General features: G+C 41.3%; 2 protein-coding genes across 7 annotated transcripts in view; one reads left to right on the top strand and one right to left on the bottom strand.

Moving 5' to 3' along the window:
* Nucleotides 1-618: 618 nt before the first annotated feature.
* On the bottom strand, nucleotides 619-5,339 carry TMEM60 (transmembrane protein 60). 3 transcript variants are annotated; one of them, XM_055710732.1, is made up of 2 exons: nucleotides 5,177-5,339; nucleotides 619-1,283 (listed from the first exon to the last, which is right to left on the bottom strand). In XM_055710732.1, exon 2 carries the CDS (start codon nucleotides 1,239-1,241, stop codon nucleotides 837-839), a length of 405 nt encoding a protein of 134 aa, XP_055566707.1. In that variant the 5' UTR covers nucleotides 1,242-1,283; nucleotides 5,177-5,339; the 3' UTR covers nucleotides 619-836. The 3 variants fall into 3 exon arrangements, with proteins under 3 accessions (XP_055566707.1, XP_055566708.1, XP_005443512.2); XM_055710733.1 differs by having other exon boundaries at nucleotides 5,223-5,337; XM_005443455.4 differs by lacking the exon at nucleotides 5,177-5,339 and adding an exon at nucleotides 2,336-3,451.
* A 485-nt stretch (nucleotides 5,340-5,824) lies between these two features.
* The window catches only part of PHTF2 (putative homeodomain transcription factor 2), a 73,238-nt gene continuing 53,904 nt past the window's right edge, over nucleotides 5,825-25,158 (top strand). For 2 of the 4 annotated variants that reach the window (XM_055711724.1, XM_055711721.1), the window contains exons 1-2: nucleotides 5,825-5,974; nucleotides 21,301-21,377. In XM_055711724.1, coding sequence (XP_055567699.1) covers nucleotides 21,333-21,377 — 45 coding nt within the window. In that variant the 5' untranslated portion in view covers nucleotides 5,825-5,974; nucleotides 21,301-21,332. Of the gene's footprint in view, nucleotides 5,980-13,940; nucleotides 13,996-21,300; nucleotides 21,378-25,158 lie in introns of those variants that run through there. The other 2 variants (XM_055711722.1, XM_027811447.2) reach the window with 2 other exon arrangements.

Raw genomic sequence — 25,158 nt, 5'->3', positions numbered from 1 at the left:
ATTTTTCACTTGAAAAAGTTCATTTACTTGCATTTGAGTTTGCCAGTACTTCATAAAGCCACAGCTTCACCTCCAGAGATCTAATATACTGGAGCGTTAAAAACCATCATCTTTGTTATACTGCTTCCTGCAGGTACAAATGCATTACAGAGCTCATCCTGTAGCTTCTGTACTTGGAAAGGTCACCATCACTGTCCCCCCCTTTTCTGGATCCTAGACTGCTGGCACCGTTCAGCTAGTAACTTTTTCCCCCTAGGTAAACACACTGGTTAATATCTGTTTCAGCAGCTTAAAAACAGTGCTTATTTTTTCCAGTTCTTCAGACTGGAAGTGGATTCTCACTGTCAAAAGTCACTTTTTTCCTTTTTTGCTCTTATTTGGCAGCATCAGTTGTTGCTGATTCTTAAAGCACATTTAGCACCTTACCGAAATGACCATTAACTGGTTATTTCTTCAGTGACAGCTTAAGTAGTAGAAAACTTACATGCTCTTTCCAAGGATTGCCCCATATGCCAAATACTCTGGGGTAGAACATCTGCGGCTCCTTTCAGAAGAGCATCTACCTGCCTGTGAAGAGCCTGTATCTTGTTCCATGTAACATAATCGTATTAGAACAGCTTACATTGAACAAGTACTTTTATTTACAAGAGCATATGTGACAATTTTGAAATAAAAAAAATAGAACAAATCTACTTCAGTCTTCAGCCTGGTTTAGATAAGTCTCCATCTTGACTGCTTTCTTATTTGGCCTTCTAAATTAGAGATCAAGTTGGTAGCAAATTCCTGGATTATTACCATTTTGCCACAAATCTGTGTTGAAAACCATGTAGTATGGCTTAGTCTCTTCGTACGTAGAAGATATTATATCCAAGTTCAACCATACCCCCAATAAGCAAGGCCCACAAAGGGATAAATACATAGGCTAGTTTCATCGTAGTAAATCGTTGCAGTTTAGCACAGAGGGCAAGGCAGAAGGCTAATTTAAGTAGCATTGCAATGAGATACCAGGTTTTTTTCTTGATGTTTTGGGAGCCATTACGAGGGTCAAAGCCAGATTTACAGCGTCCAGCCATTTTTACAATTAGCATAACTAGAAGAATAGTATCAAATATCCAGACAGGAATAAAAATGAGGAACCAGTTCCATGGTGCTTTCTCATCCAACTTTAGCACCAGCATGATCAGGAAGAGTAATGTAAAAAGCCATGTCAGTAGTACTCTTTGTGCCAGGGACATTCTCATTTAAACAGCTTTGAGAAGAAGTCTTTCACTGTCAGCAACAACCTAACAAAACAAAAAGGGAGGAAAAGCATCAAAAGATGTCACTACACAATTATTAGGCATATTCCTTACAGGAGACGAATGTCTTGTTCTTGTTTTCCCACCCCTTCTAACCTCACCTACATAATGCTTCCCAGCATTCCTTTATTACTACCATTCCCAAAGCACTCTATAGTTTAGTCCTGTCCACCACTACTTAAGTGCCTGAAGTCAGCTGTGTAAACTGCCTTCATCTAAATTTTTTCTGTGAAACAAGTTGTGCTTTAATCCTAAACTGGCTGTCAAACTCATTTAGGGATTTTTTTATGCCAAGAATATGTTTAGATCAATTTTCCTCCAGTACTGAGGCACTCATAGTTGAACACTTGAAAATAAACCTAACAATTCTCTCTCTATAACAAAAAAGCCCAAACATAGTGAAGTGTGAACCAACCACCAAGCACAAGTATCAAACCATCTGAAAGATCCTGTACTCTACAGAGCTGCAGCTCAAGTGACCAGACCATAGGCACTACTGCTGCTCTCTGTCAAGCAGCAGTCTTAAAACTACTGAACACTACAGATGATGTTTGCTTTCTGGCAGGTATCTAAAGTATGCAGGCGCTAGCTGACAGGAATGCTATTTAGGTTTATTGGCTTGGTAGTGTATTTAGATTTCTCTGTAGTCATGACAAAGGAAAAACAAGGATACGTGCATCTGCCACTACAGCCATAAAAGTTTTTATATTCCTAACAGAAAGGCTTTTACCACTGCATGTGCCAGAAGATTTTCACTGGAAGTATAAAAGGTCACTGGAAGTATAAAAGGCAGGGGTGAGAAGAACTTTGATCTTCCTGAAGATTTCATGCCACAAAGCTAGATAATTAATATATACCAGCAGAACAGTGCTAGAATAGATTTCTTAATTGAGATTTTTATAAGTTTGGTATTTCCCTTTAGAGCACTTATATTCTTTAACTTGAAATAATAAACTGAGTTTTGATTTGTTCCAGATTACAAAAATATTTAAATTACTGAAAGTGAGATGATATGTTCTGAAGCATCTAATTCTCACCATCAGCCACTACAAGAGAAGGACAAGACTTGCTTCCCCTCTCCCCTCTGTGTCCCGGCCACAAAGCTGCTGCTTCTTCTACTCATGCTCACAAGATCACCCGATTAAGCCTGTTAAACTCACTGAACAAGCAGAACTCTATTAGCACCTTTTTCTTTTTAACCGAGTTAGTGGTTTTTTGCCAGGTTTAGCAAGTTGAATCAACTGTGTGCTCAGATAAACATCAGAACCAGACAGGGAAGTAAAAGCTGTTGGCTTAACTAGTTAGGAGATGACCTGCTACATTGGAGCCAAGGGATAATAATTTTGTACACAACTAAAATTACCCTACAATGTAATTCTTATCTTCTGATACACAGCTCAACAGACCTCCTTTTTTGTTCAGTCTGGGTTTGAAGTTTCAATGGATTTGATTTTGTGGATAGCAGTGGGATTTCTCTTAAGGAAGAGATGCAGTTTAGCCTAAAGTAATCTAAACTTGAGTTACTGTCAGCACATCCCCTCCCTTGTGACAGGGCTGACACCTGCATGACCAAGAGCAGGCCAATTCCTTGAGCTGAACTAGCCAAAAAAAAGTTTAAAATAGGTTTTCTGTAGTTTGCTTTTTGCTGTCTCAGTTTGGCTCCGATCACCAAAGGGTCTGGTGAAAGCCTGTTGGTGAAACCAGAAGGGTGGAACCCAGGCCACCTCCTTAGGGAAGGGGTGAAGCTTAGCAGTGATGCTCAATATAAGAGTTAATTACCAAGTAGAAAAAAAAATATGGAGGAGGTTTAGATAGCATTGCTCTTTCTTTGTTATAAACATACCTAAACCAGCTGGTATGTGCAGAGGATTACAGAAAAATTACTATCACCTGCCTCAAGGATTTCCAGGATTTTGAAAACATTCCCAATATTCTCAAGTACAAGTCTGCAGCTAAAGTGAAGAGTAGTTATCTGAAACAACGTTTCAACATTCCTTTCATGAGAAAGTTTTTGAAAAGTAGTTCTAGAAATCAGTGCTACAGATACGCGATTCTCCTTCTTGTAGTACTGGCAAACTGGAGAAAGTGGAAACCAAAGAAACAGCCTGGGAACTTGGGCCTCAAAGGAAAAAAAGGAATTCAACTCTGTTAGAAGTATTACGTTAGCACCTTCTTTGAGTATCTGATATCAACTGTCTCTGGAAGACATAGAAAGCTACCAAAGACATATTAGATGTGGCTGCTCAATTTGAAGGTTGCTTACTTGATGAAAAAAGATTTTCAGTTTTCCTAAGTGTTCAGAACCACTTTGTAGCAATTTTAAAGAGCACAGGCAGAAAACTCAGCAGGGGACCTTATGCTGCCTTTCTCTGACCTGATTAAGAGCTGTAACTGCAAGACTGGGCAGGACTGGAAGGCTCCATTCAATTTTAGAGGCTTTTCTTCATGAAAACTCAAGAAAACCTAAGTGTACTTTTGAGATTTTATAGTCCACATAAAGGAAGCTAACAATTTTAAAGACTGGCAGCTGGGGATACAGCTGACAATGATGAAGGATTTGATTACACAGAGCACTTGACAATGTCTCACTAGAAAAGAAAAGTGATTATGGGCAGATTCTCAGTTAGAGCCCAGCTATCACAACATGATGGTTAACGCTGGAAAAAGGATGCATATATGGCACGAGTCTTGAGCTAGCTCTTCCATGAAAACACTTGAAGGAACATCAAATGCAGTGTAAAAATAAAAAAAAGCGCTCTCAATTCCTTATAGAACTCACACAATTAGTAGGAAGTGAAAATTTTCAGTAATGAGAAACGCTAAATAGCATTACTGACCTTGATGGGATGAACTACGTAATTAGAATATGATAGCTAATTATGTCCTTTTTAGGAAGAAAAAAATAAAGAGGAGGGAAACTTACACATAACATTCAGCTCAATATTAATAACACAGATCTATACATTTAAATTTAGACCTTGAACATTGCCTAACAGAGTTCAGAAAACTCTATTATACAGAAACCAAATTAAACTCTCTCTTGAGTAAATGACATTTTAAAGCTAGTTCAGGAGGTATGAGTAATTTATCACCTAGAAAGAAATATTCCAGCAGCCCCACTTTAAAACTACATTTAAACTAGTGCGATTCGAATACAGGTTAGGTATTCACAAGTTTTCCTTGCAATTGATGCATTCTCAGTTCAGGTTGCCTACGTAGATTTTAAAGTGTAAATAAAGTCAAACTACAACGTCCCCTTCACTTGAGCGGTTGTTTTACCGCTTTTCAGCGAAACGGACTCCCGAGCGCTGAATCTGGCTGAAAAAATACGTATTGGGAGACTCTTCAGAAGAACAGGCCGAGGAAACCGGCAATCCAGCCGAGAGAGCCGGGCTAAGCAAAGCCGCCACAGCGATCTAACAGCCCCCTCCCGTCCTCTGCAACAGCCGGGCGGTTTCCAGCACGGCCCGGGCCGGCCCCGGCCGCGATCCTCCGCCAGGCAGCCCGGGGATGGCCCAGTGCCTACTGCCCCGGGCGGCGACAGCGCCTCCGGGAGCCCGGGCCCAGCCCCGCGGGGCCACGGCTGGAGCGGCTGCCGAACAGCCGGTGCCCCACAGGCCGCCCAGGCCTCTCGCCCTTGCCCAGCCACCAGAGGCCGACCCCGGGCAGCCCGGCCTCCGCCACAGCCCCGCTCCCACCGGCCTCGCCGCCTCGCTCGGTTCCTCCCGTGGCCGAGCCGACCGGCTCCCCCCGGGAAGCCCCCCTTCCCCCACCGTGGCGGAGGCCTACTCGCCTGAGCAAGGCCGGGCGCGGTGCGGCAGCCTGAGGTAGAAGCCCCCTATCCCTTCCCTTCCCTTCCCCACCCCCCCGCCGCCTACCGCACGGGCCCGGGCCGCCCTGCGCCACCGCCCTCCTCGCACGGACCCGCCGCCGCGTCCCCGCGCAGGGTCTCGGCGCATCCCCCTCCCGCCCTGCTACGCGGGGGCAGCGCGCAGGTGAGGGGGAGACCGGGCTCTGCCCGCTCCCTCTGCCGTAGGAAATCTACCGCCTCCCGCCCCACGGCCCCGCGCCTGGCTATTGGGCGGCGCGGACGCGCGTCCTACCGCGCCCTGCTGCCACTGGGTAGAGGCGACGTCGCTCAAATTCGTCCCCGCCTCCCCCCCTCAGCTACTCGGTCGTGAAGGCGTTCATCAAGGTAAGCCAGCCCCCTCGCGGCCGGCGGCGGTCAGCCTCGAGCCCCGCCCTCCCCGTTCTTTTCGCCGCCAATTCGTGCAGGAGGCTGCCTGTTACACCGGCCCCGCCCCTGCCCGGGATCTGCCCGTTAAGCCAGCCCCACCTTCCTCGCTCTCTCATTGGGCAGCGCCGCCGCCAGTCACGCCTGGTTCCCCACCCTCGGGGCGGAACGGGCGCCGTTGGCCACCGGCCCGCTCGCAGCTCCGCCCCCGGCTCGGCGGCGCGCGCCCTCTCGGGTGGCGCGCTGTTGCTGCTGCTCTGGCGCTGCCGCCGCTCGGGCGCGCGCCTCCTCATCCTCCCCCTCCTCCCTCCCCCCCGCCCCCCCCCCAGCTGTTGCCTCGCGCGCGCCCGCCGCCTCTCCGCCGTCTCGCGCTCCCCTCGCTGCCGTTGTCTGCGGCGCGCGCTGGCCCGCTCCGCCGCCTCGCCGCGGCACCGGGCGACCGGTAAGGTCGGGATCCCCCTCGGTCAGCGCGGGAGGGGCGGGGGCTGGGGTGGTGCGGGGGCATCGCCGCCCCGGCGGGAGGGGAGAAGCGGGGCGCCGAGTTCCCCGCGCCGCTGGGGAAGGGGCCGACCGGCCCGGCGGGGGCGGGGGGGGCGGGTGGCCGGGGCGGCTGCGGAGCCGCGGCCGGGGCGAGGCGGCGGTGCCCGCTGGGTGAGGGGTGACGGGGCGGGGGGCGGCGGTGCGCGCATCACCGAGGGGGCGCGGCGGGGCCGCCTGCCGCGGCTGACCCTGGCCCCGGAGCGGGTCCGCCGGCGGCCCGCCGCCCCCCGCGGGGGAGCCTGCCCGGGGAAAGGGCGGGAGGCCCGCGGCCTCTGCCGCGCCGAGGTTCCCCTCAGGCGGGAGGCGGCGCGGCGCCCCCCGGCCCTTCCCGCCGGGGGTCCGAGGGCGGCCGCGGGGCGGGCCCTTCCCGCCACGCCGTGTCACCGCATCAGGTGCGGGCCGCGCCAGCCGCTGGAGGGGCCGCGCCGCGCCGGGGAGCCGCCGGGAGCCGGGCGCGTTGGCCTCCGATGGCCAAGTTTACGGGGTGGTAGGCGCTCAGTTACGCCTCCCAGGCTTGAGCTGCCGGCCGTTTCCGTGCGGTTTGTTCCTGCTCGCTGGGTCTGACTCCAGCTAAAACGCACCTTTTCCTTGGGAAGTTCCTGTAATGCATCTTGAGCTGCTTTAATACCCGTGCCAGGTGATAGGACCTTTTTTCTCCTTTCCTTTGGAGGTCCTAAATTTCGGCATCTTCACCTTCATCCCGACCTCCTCTCCCGTTTTCTTGTTTTTCACATGCCACCACCTTCTTTTGGTTCGTTTTTTCTTATTCCTTATCCCATTTTTTTCCCTTTTCCACCCTAACCCAATGACAACCTGTCTACCACTTCTGTGTTGTCCTTGGTTTTCACTTCGGGAATCTAAATGTTAGGCTACTTCCTCTAAGTTAAAATTTCTTCTGTCGTATTCGTTTCTCTGCTGTTTTATCTGCTCTCTTTTCTATGAGAAACCGAGGAGAGGGCTTTGGGAGAAGATGATTATGCTGTAGCAGAACTGTCCAGGTGTTTGCTTCTTTTACTTTTGTTTTTCATACGTGCTTCCTGAGTGTGTGTGACTCAGGCGTATCAGATTCAGTGGTAGGTTTAGTCCACGTTCTCAAACTCTACGCTTTTGGTATTCAGTCTTTCATTACTTTCACATGTTATTGGTCGCTTGGTAAGTAATGCTGATGAGTCTTGCGTTTTGCTTCAAATTTGCCAGTGTCTTATCCATCAGTCATATAATTAACTGAAAAAAGTAATTAATTGGAAAACCTGACTTGTTGAAAATACTTTAATTAATGTTCTGAAATTCTTTGTGATGAAACATTCCTACAGAAAATACAGCTGGTTTTACAATTCTGACACACGAGTGCTCTAATAGGAATGAGACTAAATACAGTGTGTCATCAGTAATTTACCCGCTTATATCTTCCTGTTGATGCTGTTAAACAGATGGCGGTATCTGTTTTATCAGGGAGAAGCGCATCACTTGAAATAACCTGTTAATCCTAGTAAGTGAATCCTCGTATCTTTAGCTGCACTTAGAGTGGTCCCTAAGTGGCAGAAGGATATATTTCTGTTATATACATTAGCACTTGGCATGAGACGTTTTTGTTTTCCTGGGGTTAGAGGCTAAAAGTGTTGTGTGAATATATCTCTGAGTTATAAATAGCTGTATGTATTTGGCTGTTTCTGTAACTCTGAAGGTTTTGGTGATCATCTTTGACATGTCTCTTTATTTGTGACTCCCTGGAAAGGATAATCCTCTTCTCAGAAGTCTTATTTTGTTCCAATAAGGTGTTTATGAACTGAGGTATGTATGCACATCAGACTTCTGCCAGTTTTGACTTCACCCCCCCCATCTCAGAGCCCTACTTTACAATATTTGCAAGCAATTTTTATTTCTGAAGGTGAAGGTTGAGAGCAATACTTGGAACTGGTGTGTTTAAGATCCTGATCCTTGTTTGAAGTGGAATGTTTGTGCGGTTGAGTTTTCTGTTGCTATGTTTTGCTGCCAATGTATGTTTTTATTCTGGGTATAAATATTAGAAAGGATAAAATACGAGCCTGAGTCATCTGGAAAATAATTTGGAAACCTAGTTAGTTTAATTCAATGCTTGTAGTAGAATTTTTTTCCTCAAGTATTATGTGGAATGTGACATACAAATAAATTGTCAGTAATTGCTGGGAACTCCATGGAGTATTTCAAGTATTCTGGTAGTACTGGATTTCTCCCAAAGCAGAGTTAGCCCAGCTTGTCTCGTAAAGTTGGTCCCAGCTGTATTCACCATAGCTCCTGAATATCGGTGTGAATTCTGGGAGAACTCAAAATCCTGTAGGCCTTGAAATAGGAAACAGTATTGATGCTTTATTGGAAGGGAAGCATAGGTGCATTAAAAAGGCTTCCAGTCAACTTTGTTTGAGGCAGTTAACCAGGCACCAAGGGTGGAGCAGCTCTTGGAGTTGAACAATGCTGTTCCTTTCACAGCTGGCAGGGGTCACTGGAAAGCAGTGGACATTTACTTCTTTCCCAGTTCTCCCCAAAGTCACATATACCGTCTTCCCAGGCTTTTTCTAAATAATACAACTTCTACTTGTTTATAGTAGAAATTTTATTAAAGAAATAAAACCATCATTTTTTTTTCCTTTTCTGAGGACCCCTGTGAGTGAGAGTGATGACAGTCACAGGGTTTTGGTTTTTTTTGTTTTTGGTTTTTTTTTTTCTCTGAGGAAGTTCTTTTCATAATAAACAGCATGCTCTACAGATTGATCGCTGAGCAGTTTATGTGAATTTTCTTCCTAGGCTTACCAAGGGCACAAAGCTTGTACAGTTACTTTCTTTGTGTTCTCCCATTTGAGTAAATTTAGTCGGTCAGATCACGAAACCGAATATAACGGCAACTGAAAGACATTAAGTACCTACACATTGGCAGATTTTTATAAAACTTGTGACAGGTAGTGACCGAAGTTAATATTCCCACCTGAAGAAAAGCAGTTATAATTGAGTCCTTTCTTCAAAAAGAGAGCAAGGGCTGGCCAGTGTCTGTGCTAAGCTCTTTGAGCCATTGTGGTGTGGTACTGCTACTGGCCCAGCCAAATAGTTGGGGCAGTTGGTAACATGGGTGGGGGGCAGGAAAAAAATGCAGGGTGAGGTGGAAGAGGACAATAGGAAGCCATGGGACACTGGTAAAAGCAGACAGACTTAATTGCTTCTGCCCACGGAACAAGGTAGGCCTGTTTATTCTGTAATGTGGTTTTTTTTTTTGGTTTACTAAGGAAACAAAACAAAACTCCTTTAGGATACCTGGGTCAGAGGTACTGCCTCTGACTGTTCAAGGACCGTTGACCACTACTTACTCTAAGATATGTAGTGGTGTGAAAAATAAAAGACTTTGAAAGCTTTAGATACCATGTTTTCTCCCTTGAGTTTACTGTGCTGTTATTTATAAAGGTCCTTCTTGCTGGGTACAGAGGAAACTGTTAAGTACTTGAAGAAATTATATTCAAATTTGTAAGGAGAATACCAAGAGCTTAATAAATTGCCTATAGGGGAAGAAAGAGTTAATAGTAATTAGGGCTGTAATGTCTTACTGTGTAATGTTTGGGTATGCTTTGCATGTAATCATAGAATAATTCAGGTTGAAAAGGGTTGCTGAAAGTCATCTGTCTGGTCCAACCCCATCTCAAAGCAAGGCCAGCTTCAAAGTCAGAGCAAACACATATACAGTATGTAGAGATACCCATTATATTGTTAAGAAATGCAGAAATATAGCTTATGTTTGTGGTGTTGTTTTTTTTTATTATTTGAGGGGAGCATATTATAGTTCACAGAGCTGTTCTCTTGTTTCTTAATTTACATGTGTAAAGGGGATTTTTTCCAAGTTCATTTCTGCTGGGAATAATCTTTAAGTGAGACATGTAGTGTTCAGTGTTTAATTCTTTGTTCATTTGAGGTGGTCTTGGTAGATGTGCTCCAGAGAGACTAGATGGCTTCCTGGAATGAGTCCAAGCATTGGATTGAACTCCTATTTGCAAATACATTTGTGGTTCTTGTTCTTAAAAAATAAAATACAATTGCAAAGTGGGAGAAGAAATTAAAGCAATATAGCATCAAATATGAAGTCACGCAAGCCCTGTAATTTGGAAGTTGGCCAGCGCCAGATGCTTTTGGGGGTTAGGTGGTTGGCAGATGCCAGCCTGGCAGCTAAATGCTCTTCGTGTTCGGCTGTCTTAAGGGACAGTTTGTTCTGTGCTTGCCGTGTTGCTCATATTCTTTCCTTGGTATTAGCTACTGGCCGTTGTGGGGTGGGGTTGGGTAGGGTATTTGGGTAGGGCCAAATACAGCCCGAATGTCTCTTTGGACATTTTCTTGCATTCTGTGTTATGAAGCTTAAGATTCCCTCAGCCGAGTGTTTATAATTTTTTTTTCTTCTTATTGTGTGTTTAAATAGCTGCTTTCTTTTTGAATCTGAGTAAAATCTTGGCTTCAGTGGCATCCTGTGGTACTGAGTTTAACAGTCTAATTATGTGTTGTAATATAATATTTCTCTGTTAAAAGCTTGGCTTTGCTATCCTCTAAGCGCAGTTAATGAATAAGGTTCGCTGTATTTTCGGAAGCTGTTGTTTTCTTGACTGTGTTTTCTGTATATTTATTAAAGCTGCATTTAATTTATAATTCATTATTTTTGTGTTCATTTGTGCCTGTCTCAACAGGCTCTGTGCTCTTCTGACTGTAGTATATTGAATGGAAGAGCTCACTGACCTGTCAGCTTTCCTGTTTTTAAAGCTTTGTGGGGTGCACACAGTTCACCAGGCCCCCAGTATCATTGAGATTATTGGTACTAAATTCTGTTTATGTTGCCTAGTTACTGTTAAAAGTGATTCAATTCACAGTTAAAGTTGATCCATGTTCTTAAACTTTGCTAATGTAGGATTAGTTGTTACCTGGAAATGTTCCTACTTCAGGTTTTCTTTTCTGCTGTGATATATGAAAGATGAATATAGTGTGCGCTGCTGGACCTATTTACAGAAGCTTGAAGTTTGGAATAATAGGGCAGGGCTCAGTTCACACCGTTTAAGGACTTAATTTAGGCAGTACTTCATAAAAACTCTTAAGATACTGGTCTAAATAGAGGGAGGAGGCAAGGGGACAACAGTGTTAATGGCATTTCAGAAAGCTTGCTGATGGAGATGCAGTGTTCAAGTTGGCTTCTGTCAGAGCTGCCTCACTATAGGTGGTGGCATTAGTACTGTGGCCCATAGATCTGTGGAGCTAATTCAGGTGAAACTGCCCATTTACTTAGTAATGGTAGTCAGTCAGGTGAAGCCGTCTCCTGTGTGATAGGCTCCAATTCTGGTAAAAAGAGCGATGGAAGCTGGTGACTGAGGAGGAGGAGGGTGGTCTGTAGTAATACTGGTTTAGAGTAGTTAAAACAGTTGCAAAGCCTTACTAGGCCACCCTGGTCTTGTCCGTCGGCTCTGTGTGGACATTGTGTGTCTAGTGAGTGATTTCTGCTGGAAGCTCCCCCTTAAGAGCGCTGGGAGCCAGGAGGAATGTGGGGCATCTCTGTTTGTAAGCTAGTGTTAGCTGTCAGCACCTGATGAAGCAGTGGCGTGATGAGTGTCTGTGTTCATCTTTCTCGTAGAGGTCTAATGTTAGTGCGCTTAGGAAGTTGGAAGTTGTAGTCCCAAGTGCTCTCATCCTGAGTAGCTTTAATGTCAAACCTCCAGAAAGAGCTAGCCACTAAGGCTTGTGTATGCTGAATGAGATCCTGAGTGTCGACCTCTGTCACTACAGGGTGGTCAGGTATGTGAAACCTAGTGGAACATAAAGAGTGCAAATTAGGGAGAGTTGTTTCGAGTTTAGTTTTGGGACTAGGATGCTTCTGTATGCAGAACAGGGTTTTGTGGGCACTTTGCCTTGCACTGACACTGGGTGGAAGAGCTAGCAGGCCAGTGGTGTGCGGTCCAAGGAGCTTTGAGGCACCTGAGCAGACAATAAATAGGCTATTTTATTCAGATGGGATGCTGCTATTAACCCCTATTACCTGATGAGCCTGTTGCAATGAAAGATGTTGGCCTCAAATTTCTTTTTCAATATTCTGGCTGGTTTTTGATCTGTGGCAAGGTTTGCTTTTCACAAACAGCAGTCTATTTAGAAGTCTTTGACGTGTTTCCAAAGGCTTTTTGAAAGTCTGCGTCTTATCACTTGCTTTTGTTTATCAGTTTGATACGTTCAGAAGTATTGATAGACTAAGACGTGATCTTCCTTTGTAGAAACTGATTAGACACTATCAGATAGTCTTTCAGGTGTAATGGCATTCTTTTTTTAATGATTGTTTTGGGGATCTTGCCAGATACCCATGTAAGGCTGCAATTCCTTGCTTGATTCAGTCCAAGCAAGAGAGACTTTTTAAAAAATATAAGCTCAGCATTTGCTACTGTGTTCCCAGAACAGTGGCTGTTTAAAAAGAGACTGCAGCCTTTTCCTGACAGCTCAGCTACTTCATGCCTCAGCTGCTTCTAAAACTTGCTGGATAACTATTTGTAGAACATGATGCAAACTTGGTCATTTAGGAGTGGTTTTCAGCTTCCTGACTGTACTCATCGAGAAGCCACAACTCTGCTGTACATTGCCTGGTGGCAGATAAACACGTCTTCCTAAACACCAAGTCAGTATTTTCAGTGAGCAAGATTTATTGTTGCAGGAAATTACTGTTGTGTTTAGAATCACGAGGAGGAGAAAAGGAGCATAGCATTCTATTTCTAAGTGGCCACTATGTTTGGCATTGGGTTTTTTTATTTTTTTAAGGGTTTGTTAAGAAGAATGTGTATATATAAATGAAAAACATAGTATTTATAGAAATTCTGTTCCTTAATAAAGTTGTTATGGTTCTAAGAGCGGATGTATACATGCCATATTTCAGAGGTTTCTCATTAGAAGGTTGTATATATATATGTTTAATGAGGTATGTATGTGTGTAGTATTCAGTACAAAACCCCAGGAATTAAAAAGAGCAGAACTTGAGAGCAACCATATATTGTGTTTCCTCTAATTTTTATTTTTTTTTTTTTAGTGCAGCATTTTCGGAGGTGTCTTGGCTTGTAGATCTAGCATGCTAACAGCAATTACATTTGGATTGACGGGAATTTTGAAACCAACATCTCTTATAGAAGAGGATTATAGTCCCCTTTAAGGGCTTAAATTTTTTACACTTCATTAAACAGTAGAATATGTGTAAATATTAGGAGCTTTTTGCTAATTAATAAATACTGCAGCAGGCTCAGAAGTAAATTACGAGAGGTGTAGAATCCTGAACTTCTCAGTAGAGTCCTTCCACCCGCCCCCCTTATTTTTGCAAGTAAGGTATCTGTGAAATCGTGTCATGTCACTTCAAATGGAGCCATGAACAGAAACCAGTTATGTAACAAAATTAGGAAATTTGCACAGACCTTAAGGCTGAGGGCATAGATTCCAGAAATGGCTAAGAGCAGTTGCAACAACTGCACACAATGTTCTTTTCCCAGAACTTGAAATAAACCTCAGAAATCTTGGTGCTCGATATTTTGCTACTATTTCAGACAGTTGTGTAATTCACTGGCAAAGCAAGTATTCCTTGGGAGACAGTTATTTTCTGTGGTAGCTCCTTGCTAGTTTGTCCTTCAGATATTGGTGTTTTTACTGTGGAAGTTGAGGCGGTAAAGTCAAGCCTGCATCCCATCAGAACTTGAAAACTGATTCTTGCTGCATGCTCTATGCTGCAGCTGCAACTGTGAGAGCTTCCTGCTTGGGATGGTGAGTGATAAAGGGCATAAGCTTATAAGGAAGAATAAATACACAGCGGCAGAAATAGGATCAGATACCATGGTTTGTGGGCAGAATACAGAGGCCTGAGAAAGTATGTTTGTTATTCAGTAACTGACAGCTTACTGGAGGCAGAGGCAGGTATGGACGTGCTGCCAAATGTCTGTATTTGTCATGATATATCATGTTTGGTACATCTGTGTTTGTAAAGAACAGGGCTTGATACACAGCAGCCAGCATAGGGTCTGGTTTGTATTGTATTGTTGCAGTTGTCTGCCTGATGAACTCCTCAAACAAACAACAAAACTCCCCAAATGTTTATCTAGGGATGTTCAACGTTTTTTTTTCCACCAGTTGTTTGAGGGTGATGGTTTTTGGGGTGTTTTTGTGCGTTTGGTTTGTTTGTTTGGGTTTTTTTTGAGATGAAGAACAAAGTTTGAAAATTCATTCTCTTTCATGAGCAGTGTCTTAGGAATGCTGGTATCCAATTTTAGCAGTTGTTGGTGTTCTTTGGGGAAAGCAAGTATGTTAATTCCATTTTATTTACAAATTATCATGCTGTTCCTTTGGGAAAGAAAATATGTTAATTCCTTTTTATTTACAAACTATCATGACCTTGCATTGTAAGGCAACAACTTGGGGGGGCCTTGGCTGGCATGGCAGCAAGAGTACTTCTGCTGGTTGCTGGATATGATCCTTAGGTTTGCAAGTGTCTGGTTATGTTTTTCTTAAAAATTTATTTTTTTCCCCCTTTCCCTTTGGCTGCTTCAGATTTTCTTAAGGCTAGCTGAAAGGAACGAGATAAAATTTCCACTTAAAGGTGTGAACCTGGGAGTGACAACTTTCTCATTTGCTTGTATACAATTTGCAATTCTGAAATGCTGTTTTGAGAACAGCGATGCATAGATAAAGTACTTAAACAGAACACTGTGTGCATTATATAGTATTTGATGTTCCTCTAAAAAATGAAATGTAGGTTTAATGGTTTATTTGCAACGCACATGAAAAGAATGTGTCTTTTGAAACATTGCTTCAAGGGTTTAATCCTGTTCTTGGTGGCAGTGGAAGAATTCTCATGGATCTGAGCATAGGAAGGGTGACTCGTCTTAAGTTTTAGTGGTGTATCTGCATTACATTGATAGCTGTGTTGGTTTGTTTTGTCATGGCAGAAGCAGCTTTCTAGTCAATAGCAGATGCTTAATATGACTAAGTTGTTTATTTGGCTCATTTAAAATGAACTTAAAGTATCAAACAATATCAATGATTTGATGATAAAGTTAACTTCTATTTTGATCCTAGAAAGTGAGGGTTTTTTCCTCATTAAAGTTACTTTCTAGCTATGCGTCAGCAGATACAATGTTTTACTTTTAAGTGAGTTTGTGCGATTACAGTTGTTGCTAGAAAATTATTAGTTTAGGCCATAGGCTTTACTCTCTTCTTACTCTTCGTATCAGGAAATCTTAGTGAAATTGTGCAACTGTAGTATGGATGATCTAATGTAATGGTAAAACAGTTCTGTTGTGGAAAGCAGTTGAAACCAAGTTCTAGGATTCTCACGACTTTACGCAGTAACTTTTTAAAAACTGCCTTTAATTTGCTGCTTCTTCTGAAGGTAATAAAAATCAATGGCGTTTTTAAAAACACGTTTGAGACAAACACCACAACTCTGCAATTTTACTCCTAATGGTGTCTAGCAAACATCTCAACTCATTATGATCATGGAGTGATGAAGTTGGCAAGGACGTTCAAGTCTTGACTCAACATCTGGATGGTATCCTGGCCATTCAGGTTGGGATTGTTATAAAGGAAACAGGTTCCTTGAAATTCTTAGTGATTCACAGTGTTTACAGGCAAGGAAAGCAACTATCTGCCTATGTTTCCTTGCTTGTGTTGTATTTTTGATTATGCCCTTTTGCTAGTTGACACTGCTTACACTTGTATATTCTTCCAAAAATTGTAAATATTTTTGGCCTTTGTCACTATGAGGAGCACAGTTTTATTCTGAACTTCTGACAGAGTTCAGAATATATTTCATTTTCTGTAGAATGTCATTTGGAAATGTATGTGTTTGTCTTGGATCGCCAAAACTCTGTGGAAATGAGTAAAATATTTTAAAATATACTTAGTCTGAATTTATTTAAATCTGTACTGTAGTATTTAATCCTATCTTATGCAATAAGCACTACATTGCTTAAATAAGCATTTAACTACCTGAAGCCATCTAAATATAGATTTCTGTGGCTTTTGAAAAACTGCTTATTTGATTGCAAGGTGTAGCATGTACTTACTTAAAAAGGAATATGATTATGCTCTGAAATGGGAAAAAACAGCCAAGAAACACCACTTTGGAATAGGGATCACTGAAACTGGGTAGTCATCTATTTTCAGTTTTAAGGAATTAATGAAGTTTTGATCAAAAAATGTTGCTTGTTATTCATAGTATTAACTGTGAGTTTGGTGAAGATGTAGTGAATGGCTCTGTTGAATGTCAGAGATGTTGTGATCAAGCTTTTATATTTGGATGTTCTGTCTGATCTCTGAAGTTGGAAGTATTTTTTTGTGTTGCTTTTAAATCTCCACTAGTTAAGATTAAGTTAATCTTGCTGTGGTTATTCTGCGCAGGAGTGCAAAAGCTGGTGGCTGTCCCAGATGCAGGTGTTCGACACAGAACGTGAAACAAATGGCTAGCTCTGGGCAGGATGGGAGGAGAAACAGGCAGAATAGGCAGTGCTCGCTTATGCTTGTGGATGTGTATCAGCTGTTTTGATTTGTTCACTTTACCCGTTTGCCCTTAGAGCCCAACTTGTACAGTCTGACTTCAGGATCAATACCAATACAAATTGTCAGCTGAATAACATGTTAACTTATAATGAATATGCAGAGTTCTGAAATTGTTGCAATACTTAGTCTCCTGGCTAGGTATTCAGTGAGCTGTGGGCAGATACAGAGTCAGAGCCAGGGCTGCAGCTTAGGTGCCTTGAATTGTTACCATCCATTTCTCATCCAGGTAAGGTAGCTTCAGGCCAAGTGTATCAAATTCATTATGTTGTCTCAAGAAAAACCACCCCAGAAACCCAAAGCACCGACAAATCCCAGCCCCTGCAAGCAAAAAACTGTCCCAAAATAATTAAACCTTTTCCCCTCCTTCCATTTTAGTGCTGTCTTAGAAATTGTTGTGTCTCTTTTGAAGAAAGCATGTTGCTATTTCCTTGTAGAGGTATTTTTGCTTGGTGCACCAAACTCTGTAAAGTCTTTTGAGACATCCATCCTATGATTTTGTCGTAATTACTTTTGTAAGCATCGTCCTTGTATTCGTGTATGCAAACGTGCATGCAAATATACTTTAAACACCACCAAAGTAGACTCTGTGGAGGATTTAATGTAGAGAGTTTCTTAAAAATATGAAAACTCTGGGTAGTCTAAATAACAGGCTTATTGATAGAAATTAAATTAATTAATAATAAACCTACTTCATTATACTTACAGTCTAATTGTTTCTTGAGGCAAAGGGTTTCTGAGTGAATCTGAGAACTACTGCAAAAAAAAAGTCTGCTGCCTTTAAAATGGCTTGTCCAATTTTAGCTGTATTTGACACAGTTGGAAGTCTTGGATTCATAAGTTAGTGCTGGTTTTCTGAAAAATCATTGACCTTGGGGAGAGAGGGATCAAGTTATTGTAGCTGTTGAGGCAAAGGTTTCTGTGCATGTTCAACAGTTAGTTCTTTACTACTAATGATGAGTTTCTCCAACCTTTTTCTTATCCTGTCATTATGGTGGTAGGGAGCAAGGTATGTTGTATGTGAGAGTGGATGTCGGCTTAAGAGAAATAAGGAGTTAAAGATCCTCCAAGATGAGTTCACAAAGGAGAGGATGTTGAGGGGTGCAGGTGTGATCAAAACCTGTACGGCATCCTTCCTACATCGGCCCCGCTGCGAGCACTGGGCCTGCTTTTGTTGTGACTGTGTGATGTAGGTCATATTATGCGTGAAGGCTGTGTATGGCTAAGGGTTTTGTGTCGCGTTGAGTCTATTGTCCATGTAGCAAATTATTTTAAATTTACTTAAACAGATTTTCAAATGAGAAAGCGAATGCTATTTTTAGCTTTGTATGGGTGAGAAAGAAGGGTAACCAGTCTGTGTAATATGCCAAGTTATATCAAAGTCTTTGTTGGGCTCCATGCTTTATATGATAGAAATATTTTTATATTTGTTGTGCCAGTGAATTCTTAGTAATTGATAGTTGCTCTTAGGAAAACTGCGACTATTATCAGAAACAAATAGGTCAGAAACAATTACAGATGTTGACACAGTCGTGGCTGCTAGCTTTAAAGCTGATTTGGTGTGACTTACACAACGGTATTATCAACAGTGGAAAAATTGCAGTGTTCGTTTGCTCAGTTGTACCAAAAGTCAGTGTCCTAATATTTCTGAAATTTGTTAGTGATTGTCTAAGCTCTTTCAAAGACATTTTTTTCTATTGTGTAGTAGTCTCTGTTTTATCTGAAGTTGTATAAATGATATTGGAGTGACACTTAGAAATCTTAAATAGTATTTCCTTTTGGGTATTTAATTTCTCTTATTTTTTGAAAAAGCTTTTGGAAACATGAAAATGAATGGTATTACGTTTCTTAGAAATCCTCAGGAGCTGGTATAGAAGCAATCTATTTGCTAAATCAGTCTGTATTGCTACATACATATTTGTGTGTGTGATGCGTATCCAGACATTAAATACAGTGTCTTTAAAATAATGCAACGCATAAAATATGAGTACATCCTTACACGAGTCAGGGAAGACTGAATAAACAGGTGTCAGTGCAGAACTGAGTCTTCTGGAAGGTCATCTTTTCTTTCCGAGAAATGTCTTGGAAGATGGCAGTGTTGATAAGGCTTTTGTAGAGGGAGTATTTGTGATTTTTGCAACAACAGCTGTTATGATCATGTAATCTAATATCTGCTTTTTTTAAAAAAATCTGAGATATTTGGTGATTAACAGTGTAAAAGTGTCACGAGTTATTCTAATGCTTAGGCATTTCATAAAGACACTTATTTTAATTTATTGTTGTTTCAGTTTCCATCCCATCTGTTGGATGTTGTATTTTTCTTTGCTATTCTTATCTGTGCAAATGCTGTAAACAAATGTCTTTTCTCTTTGTTTTGAAGACAAAGATCAGCTTTTATCTTTCACTATAAAACCTGCCTGCAGATTAATAATTCTTGTTTCCTTTCATGAAGAAATATAGGGTGCAGTATTGTTGTTGATACTGACAATGTTATGATGTGATAATTTTATCAGAAATATACCCCTTAATCATGTTTTTTTTCTGAGATCAGTCAGTCTTGGAAGTGTGCTTGATGCATGGCTTGGTGTTTGGGGGCTAAACTACCACTACTCCTCCTCACCACTGGTGAGGCCGTACCTGGGGTGCTGGGTCCAGTGCTGGGCTCCGCACTACAAGAGAGACACGGACATACTGGAGAGAGTCCACTGAAGGGCCATGAAGATGAAGGGGCTGGGATGTCTCTCCTGTGAGGGGAGGCTGAGAGAGCTGGGACTGTTCAGCCTGGATGGGGATCTGACCAATGTATGCAAATACCTGCAGGGAGGGTGCGGATTGGACAGAGCCAGGCTCTTTCCAGTGGCGCCTGGTGATGGGACCAGAGGCAACGGGCACACGCTGAAACACAGGAGGTGCCATCTGCACATGAGGAAACACTTTCTTACTGTGGGGGTGACCGAGCACTGGTACAGGCTGCCCAGAGGGGCTGTGGAGTCTCCATCCTTGGAGACACTCAAAAGCCATGTGGACATGGTCCTGGGCAGCCTGGTCTAGGTGGCCCTGGTTGAGCAGGGGGTTGGAGCAGGCAACCTCCAGAGGTCCCTGCCAACCTTAGCCATCTGATTCTGTGAAACTGTGTTTACAAAGTTTTGTTTAAGAAGTCTTCTTGTATTGACTTTATCAATTATGCTTGATTCTGGAATTGTTCAGATAGTAAGTCTGGAAAACTTGTTTAATATTTTGAAGTCACTTGTACTCGCTTTTTCAAAGCCTTTTGCATAATTTGTTAGGAATTTATAGCTTTAGAGAACAAAATAGGAATTTCCTTGCATGCTGAATATTTGGTGCAGTTATATAAAAATAACATTCTTAAACTTTTTGCAAAAACCCAGGAGGGATGCTGACTCGTAGGTAGAGCTGAAGACTTAAGCTTTTACCAACTGATGTTAAATGTGCACCATTGACTTTTTATTTTTTTTTAATTGAACTTAAGGATGGCATATTTATTTACATACGTATATTTTTAAAGGGAATCAATGACGCAAAAGACTATTAAACACAAAAGTATTCAGATTTTTTGGCAAAGATTTTAACAGGTTTTTTTCATTCTTTCTTTTCTTCCACTGGCTGTGTCCTGCCTTAATTAACTGTTTGAAATGTAGGTACTAAACTAATTTAAATGTTATTAATCAGTTAATAGCTGAAGTAATTTATTTATGAAATATTTGAGGTTTTTAAATGATAATACATTTATATCTGGAAAAACTTGCATATTATAATGAAATATCTGGAAAGGGTTCTGTAATTCTCACCTAAACTTTCCTTTGATTTTACAGAATGTCCAGCATGAGAGAATATACACAATTTTGTATAAAGACAATATTTCTAAATCTGAAGGCGTTTTTATATTTTTTTCTTTATTCTTACATTTTTTTTCCTGAACTAACTCTGTCTGAATGATTACACAAAAGAATACTTTTAAAATTCATTTTCATCGTGGGAATGTTTTATGTAGGCTGAAAGGTTTTTCTTTAAATATTTTTTTCTTCCACATTGAAACTAATGATGTTGACTTCAAAGATTAACTAGCACTGCTGCTATTTTTTACTGTTAAAATGAAAATACCACTTTTCCTTGGTTTTCCTCCTTTTGTCTTAGTTTTAGTCCATTGTTTTCGTGAGTATATTAACTTTATAAGTATTAGAGTTCTAGCACTGATTTTTTTTTTTTTTCCTCTTGAAATATATCTCATAGTCTGTATGACATTTTCTTGCATTTTATAACACAGTTATTCCAGGACTTCAGAATACTGCACTGTGGTAATAACTGTAGGTTGCTTAATTGTCAGAAAAAAAAAGGCAAGAAAAAAAACCACTCTCATGTGGTTCTCATGAGACAGTAACAGATCATCTCTGTGGCACCTGTATTTTACTGGGAAGACTGGACAAAACTGAGGCTTCTGATTTCCTGTAGCAGCAGATTTGTAGGTTGTTTGGGTTTTTATTTTTTTATTTAGAGGAGAAAAACCAAACTTGTACTAAAAAAATGAGACAAGCTGTAAAGTAAATATAGCTGTTCAATGCTTTGCAGGTAATGGGAGTGTTTATACATTCCCTGTTTTGTCCTTCATAGGGAAAGTGGAAGTAAAGTTCTGTCTTTTTCTGTTAACAGCCTAAAATGACTCTGTGAATTCAGTGGAATAAATGGCGTCCAAAGTAACTGATGCTATAGTTTGGTACCAGAAGAAGGTAAGTTTTCTATTTGTTTTTGTGGTGGCTTAAAAAAAAAAGTTGGCTTTTTGTGCATTATGTGTGAAGTATGATAAATACTACTGCATTATTGGTTAGCATTGTATGAGAGTGAGTAGCTTGAAACTTTTCTTCCAAAAGTAAATAGATATTTAGTGACTGTATCTAATAAAATAGTTTTTTGTCTATGTTCTGTGTTGAACTCCTCACTTCCTTGGCTACTTGTGCTGTGGGGAAAAAAAGAAAGAAAATTTCCGTTCTTAGTAGAACGTTAATTAACCTATAGGAGAATGTTGTTTCTATAGCACGTCAAAGAATCCTTGTATTTAAGTAGAAAGTAAGAGCTGAAACATCTTTTCTGTCAGTAACAAGGAACTGTGTAATTGGTATCCAAAAGAAATAGGCTAGGGCTTTTTAGGAGTTAATACAAATAAAAAAATGGGGTGGGAGGGGGGGGCCCCGGGGGCGCAGGACCACGGGAGGAACGGGAGAGGAAAAAGGTCTAATTTGGAGATACATAGTTATTATATTACCTGATACCGTATCTGTTGATGCATGTTTGCCCATAGAAGTGCCAATGGCTCGTTCTGATCTATTATTTACACCATTTCAAATCATAACTTCTTGATGTTAGTATGCCAGTTGGCTTATTCAGTTAAATTGCTTTTAAAAAGCTGAAAAATTTGCTAAATTTTGAGATGGATGTTCTTCTTTACTAAGATATAAATAAGGTGTCATGATTCCTCCCCCCCCTTCCCCTTGGATTTCCAAGATTCAGTAAATTTCTCTAACTTACTGTTTTCCTTGAGCCTATGGCAGTCTTTTTAAGAGGGTACATCTTGTCCTCAGGAGAATGATGGCAAAGGTCTTCAAAACAGAAATTCTGGTTAACTTCTAGCTAAGTAACAATTAATTTCTAGAAATAAGACAATACTGGTATGCTTTGCTGAGGCCTTTACAACTGTGAATTAAAGGTACAGTTGGAAGAGCAGAAAATGAATTTTGCTGACTTAATTTATACCAAACATTCAATTACATATTAGAAGATTGAAAATAATTCAGAGTTTAATGAGGGGTTTTTTTTTTTTTGTACTCTGCTTTCTCCTATCCAAGCTTTACAAAAAGTATTTTTGCAGAAGTATCAGTGGAATTACGCTGTGGTTTTGAACTGTGTCTTGTTTGAAGGTCCAATCCCATTTTTTAAAGATTTGGAGAATGACTTGTAGAAGAAAATTCAGCATAGGATCTTATGGAAGGGGAAAGTGATGCTGATTTTACCTTCCACTCATTCTGTTATAATTTCATTCTCTCACATGTTGTACTGATAATACTTGCAGGCACCGAGTTGTGTGCATATTTGTGCTGGCCAGGACCTCTTTTGTGTAATGCAAGAGATGCTGGCTATCAGATCCTCACCACATCCCTGAGGCTTTCTCATTGAGGATGATGAGCTAGTCTTTGGACAGACCTTTTAAGGTATTCAGATTTATATATAAATGGTCCTTTGATGCAAGAGTCTGAAGTCTCCGTAAATCCTAAGTGTCTCAAGTGAAGTTCATGCTTGTTTCTGGGTTGATTTTTTTTGTTTGTTTTTTAAAACTACATGTCTGCTTTCCTGTCAGTCATACAGGAAAATGAATGTCATATGTGATATGCTCCAACTTTCCATCATCCAGATGTTACAGAGGCAGGAGCTTCTGCTGATGAGTCACTGTGCTGTGATCTTACAGAGGGCAGGCCTTCTGGTTTTGGTATAAACAACCCATTCCACGGTTGTACTTCTCTCAGGACACTGGTCCTAACAGGATTGCTCATAATCAGTACAGGTCATTCTTTTAACCCTTGTTCTGTTTTTTCCAGTGATTTCACATGTTTCCATTCATTTAATTCATAGCAACAATATTATTTCTGCTACGAGTCTTTCTGCAGGCTTTTACAGAGGTCTGCTCAGCCAGAGATTGCATGCTGCCTTAATGGCAAGGTGTTGTGATGAGGTGATCCCTGTTACTTCATGAAAGACTGCGCTGTCTTCAGGAAGGGTAAACCAGATCTTGCATAGACCAGTATTTTTCCATGGTGTGAACTAAATTTAATTCAAGTCGACCTGTGGACTGGGGTCTGCCAAATGAGCAGGTTTTGCTTCTTTCTGTATGAGGAAGCGGAGTCTTATTCTGGGACGAATGGCTGCACTGCAGAAATGTTGCATCTCCTGCAAATGTTCATGATAATTAGGTGGCTGTTTCTTAAGTTCCATTTATTTGAACGTTCTTCTGGATCAGGCTGATAACGTAAAGGGGTTTTTATCTTTGTATGACTGCAGTGTGTGATCCTTTCCTGGGAGCATCTAGGCTTTTTCATCCATGTCCTTGAGTTTGTTGCTTATTTATTTATTTATTTATTTATTTATTTATTTATTTAAATCTCTTACATGGCACAGTATTTTTTTCCCCATGAATGTGTCCTTTGCACCAAAGATTTCAATTTGGGGGACAGGAAGAGCTATCATAGTGGTTAGTGGGTATCAGACATTTTTTTGGTCCTTTCTGGACCAATACTATGGACTTGTTTATGATGGCAAAGTACTCTGAACTGGTAGTTGGTTTCAGTTTTAAATCTTTATTTCAGACCTGTCAAAGTTGTCCCACTTACCTTGCTTTTTGGATCTGCTGATTCCTCACAATAGTAACTGAAATTGAAAGTGGGGAGGGATCAAAACAGCACATTCTGGCAGTAAAACATTGTTTCTGGGGCAAGAGAGCCAGTGTCGCAGTCAGTGTTGATCAAATCAGTAAGGCTTGCCTATATGATAGAATGAGGAAAATAAAGTGTTATTTTGGGGCAGTATTTTCAGACTAATGAATTGGAGCATGAATGCCCTAAGAAAGAACATGAAGAACTCCTGATATTTCTAGTCATACATAAAGACGAAAAATATATTTGAGTAGGTGGAGGCTTTGTAAGAAATACTGAACAGATAACTTAGTCCTTGTGTTTCTTTGTTTTCAAATTTAATGTATTTTTTATGTGTTTATTTTGTCTCTACTGAGTTTCAAAGATCTGTTAGGTTTCTCAAAAGTAAGGCATTTTTATATTTCTTTAGTGGAAAGAGTTAAACGATGGAGCTCTTCCAACCCTTCTTAGGCAAGTTTTCCAAACACAAGTTTACTCAAATGACTCATACTATTGTCTGAAATTGAGCTCCTCACATGAGGATGATTTAGTAATGCACTTAATAGTTTAAAAGGTCAGACTTTTTATTACGTAAACTTGTTTTTTGTTGTTGCATTAGATTTAATCTGCTTTTAGTGCATCTTGATTACTGTCATGTAAAACACAATAATCTATTCTTAGTTATTTTAAGTTGGATTGTAAGATATCAGGTAGTGTATTATACCAGCTTGAGATATAAGATTGCCTAGACATCAGCTTTACTGCTTCCAGGGATAGTTTGTGTTTCCCAGCTGGTACAAATACTTTTGCAAGGCATGAAATCTGAACAGATAAACCTGGCTAGATACAGGTTGGCTCTGTAGAAAGCAAAATAAATTAAACCTCTGCTGGGTTTCTGGATGCGCTGGGGAGTGCAGTGCTGTGGTATTTGTGTGTCAGATGGGGTTTGTCCAGCTTGTTTTCAACACTTTCAGCTGCACTGGTTCTTGCAATGGAAGGGTGTGGCGAGGGTGTCTGCATTGCTGTCTGGAGTGGCTCATTACTTTGGTCAGAGACAGCTACTGAGCTAATAGTCACATATATGCACTTTGTTAGTTAATATCCTTAGGAG

The sequence above is a fragment of the Falco cherrug genome, chromosome 5 (genome assembly GCF_023634085.1).
Source record: "Falco cherrug isolate bFalChe1 chromosome 5, bFalChe1.pri, whole genome shotgun sequence".
In the NCBI taxonomy this organism is placed as follows: Eukaryota; Metazoa; Chordata; class Aves; order Falconiformes; family Falconidae; genus Falco; species Falco cherrug.
This window is presented reverse-complemented; position numbering and strand designations above follow the sequence as displayed.

Excerpts from the sequence above, each read along its gene's own strand:
- TMEM60 (XM_055710732.1), bottom strand. The coding sequence starts at position 1,241 with ATGAGAATGTCCCTGGCACAAAGAGTACTACTGACATGGCTTTTTACA.